General features: G+C 33.2%; 1 protein-coding gene across 1 annotated transcript; it reads left to right on the top strand.

The window, feature by feature from the left end:
* The first annotated feature begins 5,462 nt into the window (after nt 1-5,462).
* LOC123841597 (olfactory receptor 5V1-like) lies at nt 5,463-6,410 on the top strand. The gene has a single exon (XM_045871163.1). It carries the CDS (start codon nt 5,463-5,465, stop codon nt 6,408-6,410), a length of 948 nt encoding a protein of 315 aa, XP_045727119.1.
* Nucleotides 6,411-7,409: the final 999 nt, after the last annotated feature.

The raw sequence follows: 7,409 nt of genomic DNA on the forward strand, positions 1-7,409 counted from the left end.
TTCATACCCATTAAGATGGTTATTATAAATAAAGTAAGAGCACAAAATTAAAAAAACATAAAAATTGCATGCTATTTTGTACATATAAGTATACAAAATAAGAACTCAGTTAAAATTGCTTAAAATTGCTAGTTGCTTTTCTAAGAGGTGTCTGAAATAAAAACATAGTGCCCAGGACTACCTGGAATCTGAGGGTGGTCAGATAATTCAACCTTTCCAAGTTTGGAGTAACTAGAATTTTTACAACTGCTTTCATAAGGGTTTTTCCAAGTGGGTTAATCCAGCTTGCATCCCCCCCCTCTTTCTAGGGGTCAGGACACTCATGCAATGATTCAGAACCACGTGTATGGATGGTTGGATGGAGCTGTCATGATGCTTTGGTCCCTTAAGACATATATGCACAGAAAGCTGAAGAGAAGCCTAACAGAGTCCAGGTACATAGGGAGCTAGAGATAACATTTTACCTCTGTATTTCTTTAGTGTGCAAAGAAAAATAAAAAGTATGATTTTGCTTAAGCAACATTTTGAGGGGTTTTTCTTTGATTCAGCAGAATCAGTTTCCAACAAATACAATAATCAACGAATTTGCAGCTGAGGAGAAGAGAAGAAGATTTGAGAGAATATGATAGGAAATGTATAGATATTTTCTTGTTATTTTTTCTTTTTTTAAAATTTTTTATTATGTTAATCACCATATATTACATCATTAGTTTTTGATGTACTGTTCCATTATTCATTGTGCATAACACCCAGTGCTCCATGCAGAATGTGCCCTCTTTAATACCCATCACCAGGCTAACCCATCTTCCCAACCCCCTCCCCTCTAGAACCCTCAGTCTGTTTTTCAGAGTCCATCATGTCTCATGGCTCATCTCCCCCTCCGATTTGCCCCCCTTCATTCTTCCCCTCCTGCTATCTTCTTTTTTTTTTTTATAACATATATTGCATTATTTGTTTCAGAGGTACAGATCTTAGATTCAACAGTCTTGCACAATTCACAGCGCTCACCATAGCACATCCCTTCCCCAATGTCTATCACCCAGCCACCCCAGCCCTCCCACCCCACCCCCTACTCCAGCAACCCTCAGTTTGTTTCCTGAGATTAAGAATTCCTCATATCAGTGAGGTCATATGATACATGTCTTTCTCTGATTGACTTATTTTGCTCAGCATAACACCCTCCAGTTCCATCCACGTCCCTGCAAATAGCAAGATCTCATTCCTTTTGATGGCTGCATAATATTCCATTGTATATATATACCACATCTTCTTTATCCATTCATGTTGATGGACATCTTGGCTTTTTCCACAGTTTGGCTATTGTGGACATTGCTGCTATAAACACCAGGGTGCACATACACCATTGGATCTCTACATTTGTATCTTTGGGGTAAATACCCAGTAGTGCAATTTCTGGGTTGTATGCTAGCTCTTTTCAACTTGTTGAGGAACCTCCATACTGTTTTCCAGAGTGGTTGTTATTCTTTTCTTTGATCTCCTGTTGAGTTTGTAGGTGTTCAGAATGGTTTGATCCCTATCCAGCTGAATTCCTGAGACCAGACAAAATCCAGGTCTCCTACTCTTCCGCCATCTTGCTCCGCCCCTCCTCTTGTTATTTTCTAACAGAGTGTACACCTCTATCGTCTAAAGACTTAAAATGTAAAAACATATAACACAATTAGAGTTAAAATCTATTCCATAAAGTACACCAGAAACAATGTAAAGACCTAAAAAGAGATTACAAGTATTCCAAGTTATTACTTGAAAAAAAAAAAGTTAAAAAATGCAAACACTGAGGTCCATGTAGCCAGATTAATCTGGATAATGTCATTTTTTAATGTTCATGTTTGATATCCAACATTTTATTTGGGAAAATTACAAAGTTATAGAAAAATTAAAATGGCATAATGAACATCTATATGCCCTTCACTTACATTCACTGGATGCACAATCTTATCTTAGACAATTACAAAACAAAATTTTTACTCTTCTTTATGTTTTTTTTTCTTTTCACTTCCACTAAATTGACTAGCTATAAGATAAGTAGGTTTCTGTTATTATTAGTAAGTGACTATTATTACATTGGTAGTAATTTAGATTTATGAAGAACAGAATATTCTCTCTAGAGTTATTATTTCCCCCCCCAAGGGAAAAGTGGGCATGATATCAACTATAGAATAACTTGCAATAGAGACACTATATATGAGTGATAAGTTTGCTTTTAATTACTGATGCTTTTGGGGGGAGTGGCTAGGTCATTTTGCTTTCTTACTGTTGAATATTTTTATTGATAATGAGTACTGTGGATCTTGAAAAGAAAATTGTATGTTAAAGTCTGGACTTTTGAAACTAAAATAACTAATTGGATGATTGTGGAGATGTTAAAATTGTAAAAACATATACATTTAGGAAACTAGTTAAAACTAAATACTAAATCAGTAAGATAAAGTGAGGCCTTTTAAATATTATAGTGTTTATATTTAAATAAGTGCTTAATATAGTTTAATTTCAGCCTTAAAAATTGTGCATGCTCACACAAGTGTGTATCTCAAACCTCTGTAAGTAGAATTTGGATGTATTTAATGAATTTTTCTGACCCATCGACATGAATGTATGGTCCCTAGAAAATTGGATCTATGAAAGTTTGGTAAAACTGGACTTGTTTTTCAAATAAATTCGTCCTGATTTGGCAAAAAAAAAAAAAATGGATCTATGAGACATAACAGACAAGAAGGATGTTACATGGCAGGTGGAAAGAATAAATATTTTTTGGAAAGATTAAATTTTAGAAGGTCATTGCTGATTCCTTAAATTTATTAGCTATCAATCATTGAGTTAAAAGGCCTATAGAACTTCTTTAACAATATAGCTTTGATGAAAAACATCCTCCTGTTTTTAAAGAAATGTTAAATATAATTTTTTTGATATTGATTTATTAAATACATTATATATTTTGAATTATTTCAAGACCTAAGATTTATTGGTGACTATTTTTGTTTAATTGAGTGATGTTCTTTTCCTTTATAGAGCAGAAATTTGAGGTAACTATTTGCTAAGGAAATCAGCTTCATTTATGGTACATTTGGATTTCATCCCAGGCATATGGTAAGTCATAAATAATGAGACTGCTTGGTTTCTGGGTAATATCCAAGAGAAAGCTAATCTTAGCCACACATCCACTGTCCCAATTCTAATGATATGTTTGGTTGTCCATGACCAAAAAACAAAATCAAAAACAAAAAACCTGATTTCCATGTGTATTCTTCATATACTTAAATTCTTACATTTATACCAGTCTCAAAAAGCAGGTGGGATATTGCATTTCACAAGAATTTTTCAGATTTTCTAGTATAAGTGCTATCAATTTTCTGGACTAATAAGGAAGGTTATAGAACTTCTTCCTCAGCAATATATTATTTTAAAAAGTATTACTCTTATTTTTCTAATTAAATGGCAAATATCTAAAGTTGAATTGTTTTATTTCAAAAGGAGGGTACTGCTGAGGTAAATAAAAGTTCCTTTCCCAAATAAACAAATTCTATATTCTATATGTGAAGACAGTAAGTTTGATTTAAAAACTTAATAAACTACAAGGTGTATGGAATAGGCATTATATTATGAAGGATATATATTGATTATGGAATTCAATATATAGCTAGCTTATGTGTTCATTAGGTTGTTTTTGACTTATTTCTCATAATTCTTGTTACAAAAAAGGGGTCAAATTAGTAAGTATGGGTAAAAAGAAATTTAAGTATTTAACATAGAATTTAGTGTTTACTGCCTCAAAATATTAATTTTCTTTTAATAGAAAGTTCCTTTTAAAATTTAGTGAATTCACTATAACATTTTCAGAAAACAAGTATATAAAGATGTTGACAAATTGAAATTTAGCAGTTTTGTAAAATCTTGAATGAGAATTTGAGAACTGACATGATAGAAGCTTTTTGTTTCAATATTTTTAATTCACTCATTAAATATCTGCTGATTAGATAATGCTATTAAAGCACTTTCTGGCTATTGTGGTAATTTTCTTTCCTAATTTTTATGATTTTAATATCATTAATGTAAGTTTTGATTTGTTTTTTACTCCCAAGCATGGTACAAAACTGATGCTGCTTGAGGATGAGTGAAAATTTCTCCCAAACAGTTTCAAAGATTTTTACTTAAGTATTGCATTGGAAGAAGTGCCAAAAATAATTTAATTCTATTTAAGTAAATATTTATGTATAACCTGTATTATATACACTGTACATTTTCTCTGAGCACAACTAGTTAACAATTTCCATTAGACAAAATAAATGGGGATAGGAGGCATCAAATGTGACTCTTACATTTTATTTTTGAATTATCTTCTATTTTACTTTCACACACGTGACATTAAAAAAAGAAAATAGTTTCAAAATGACAAAAATTCCACAAATGTATTGATTTGTAGAAGTTTTATTAAAGTTATTTTTGTAAATAGCCTTAAACGTTATAAATATGTTGACTATTAAAATGCATACAAATGCAATTAAAATTAAATGAGTTAGTATGGCTAGGAAGATCAAAATTACATAATTATAATTAATTAATCATAGTTAAATTATAATATATAACATAAATTATACACATATATAAATCAAAACCCCATATTTCCTTAAATAAGTAGACACATGGGGAAAATTATAAATTTTCAGAGGAAGGGAATTGAATATTATGTGAGTATATTTGTTCACAAACTATCAAAAACAGATTTTACATATATATAGTTTTATTTATATTTTGCAGGCTATTTCAATTTTATTAAGGTATACTCTTTGTAGGAAAACAGATATTAATCTTCATATAAAATTATTATATTTTGGAAGTTATAAAAGCATTCCTACATTTATTTCTTACCAGTAGAAACACTTCATCAGAACAGGAGACACACCATCCATTCTTTTACTGAATAATTATTTAGACAAATATACTATATATCTGCTTTATATATCTGCTTATAGTTGCTAACAGTTATTAAAATTGTATATCATGTAAAATGCACAGCTTCCACTTTTGAGTTATGTAGAATTTAGCTAGTGCATACAATTGTACACATTTAGATAATACAAGGCAAGATAATGTCAATGGCCAAATAGGTATGGGAAACACCATCAACATTCACTGAATTGTGAAATCCCAAACACTGATGAAAGATTCACAACTGTTTTACTGAGAATGCAAATTTTTAATTTCTCCTTTGTTTCTCAGAAATCTGTCTCTTTATAAAGAACTGAGGATGAATATTTCAAGAAACATGAATACAGGAGATGTTTTTCACAGTTGTTCTAATAAATTAAATCTCGATCATAACAACAGGATTTACCAGCCACACACCAATATTTTTCCAAGAATTTCTCATTACTAGTCTCCTTGGCTTTTTAGTCTAACCTGTGTTTGTTTCATTTCTTCCAGAAAGTCCCTTATGGAGAGAGGAGATGGACATTTACAATCTTACCACTGTGACTCAGTTTATCCTCATAGGGCTCTCTGACCTCCCTGAGGTACGCTACCCTCTCTTTGTGGTCTTTGCCATCATCTATCAAGTCACCTTGGTAGGAAATGGGGCCATTCTCTTGGCCATTGGGACTGAGAAAAAGCTACACTCACCTATGTATTACTTTTTGGTAAATTTATCCCTCTTAGACATTTTCTGCCCATCAGCTACTGTCCCCAAGATGCTGGAGAACCTCCTGACTGAGCAGCAAAGCATTTCCTTCTTTGGATGTGCTTTACAGCTTTTTTTCCTGGTGGCCCTGGTAGGGACTGAAGTCTTCCTTCTTGCTGTCATGGCTTATGACCGGTATGTGGCCATCTGCTTCCCCCTTCATTACATGCTCATCATGACCAAGGTTCAGTGTGTCCAGCTGACAGCTGGGACCTGGGCAGCAGGGTTTCTCAATTCCCTCCTCCATACAGTGTCCACATTCCGCCTGTCTTTTTGCAAGTCCAACCGAGTTAACCAATACTATTGTGATATCCCACCAGTGATGGCCCTCTCATGCTCATCCACTTATGTAGCTGAAATGCTCGTTTTAGTGGTAGGAGGCACACTGGGGATCAGCGCCTTCCTGATCACCTTTATCTCTTATATCTACATTATGTCCACCATTCTAAAGATCCAGTCAGTGGAAGGGAAACACAAAGCGTTCTCCACATGTGCTTCCCACCTCCTAGTGGTCTGTCTGTTCTATGGCACAGCAATATTTACCTACATTCGGCCTTCCTCCAGTCAACACTCTCCAGCCAGAGACAGACTTACCTCCATGCTATATGGGGTTATTACCCCAATGTTAAACCCCATGATCTACAGCCTGAAAAACATGGAGGTCAAAGAAGCACTTAAAAGGCTTCTATGTCACAGAGCATGTTTACAGCAATTATAATATTAAAGGAGAATATATCAATGCTCACTTTAGAATAAATTCATAGAATAATTTTCAGTTGATATATAGAACACATATTTATGTACTCATAGGAATTTATGAACACATGCATACATACATATAACTAGTTATATATACATATATATACAGGGCTTTTAATATTTATCATCTAAAAACAGACATTTTCAAGAGTAAGCAGAGAATGGTTAATAATTAACAGGAATAAACTGAGCTGGTCCTATGTGGGATATATGTTCATATCTGTATCCATACTCACACCGCTATCATGTATATGTTCTAGTATTTGTTTTAAATCATTAACCATCTATTTATAGATCTTCCTTTTACTAATTTCCTTTATGTGATTGACTTTATGATGATATATTTACATTATTAGTTCACTCTTTCTATCAATTTTAGCTTCCACTTACTCTTTGTATTTCTCTCTTTTCTTGTGACTCTATCCATTCTCAGTTATACTTGTCCCTCCAAAGAGATCACTTACTTTCCAAATCTCTGATTTGGATATCTAATTTAGTTCACAATATTTTGCATTTTAGCCTGAATATGGTCAAAACTGAGAGTGTCATTTCTAATACACTTACACACATACACACGCCTTATCAACTACTTTACATTTTTGTTATCAATTTTTTCCAGTGATGCAGACTAAAATCTGTGAAACTAGACTCCACTTTGCCTTGATGCCCAGCACTTCCATTCAGTGTGACTAGAAAGCAGTTGTTTCTCACTGGGGAGGGCTCACACTTCACACTCCATTCCCCTCTTTCTATCACATCTAGAAGTAAGAAGGTTGTGTATTACTGCTTATGTAATACACTGCTTTAACTCTGCCATCATGTATAATTTTCTCCACTGTTTTTTCAACCCTGAACATCCCAATTTCAAAATTTAGTCCCCAGTGAGTCATTTCTACTATATACTCACTCTCTGCAGTTCTGAATCTATTTTCAGTTTCTAGCATTCAATGTCTTCTCT

Source organism: Mirounga angustirostris, unplaced genomic scaffold (assembly GCF_029215605.1).
Source record: "Mirounga angustirostris isolate CCGP_5_RB_7025 unplaced genomic scaffold, mMirAng1.0.hap1 SCAF_7, whole genome shotgun sequence".
Taxonomy (NCBI): Eukaryota; Metazoa; Chordata; class Mammalia; order Carnivora; family Phocidae; genus Mirounga; species Mirounga angustirostris.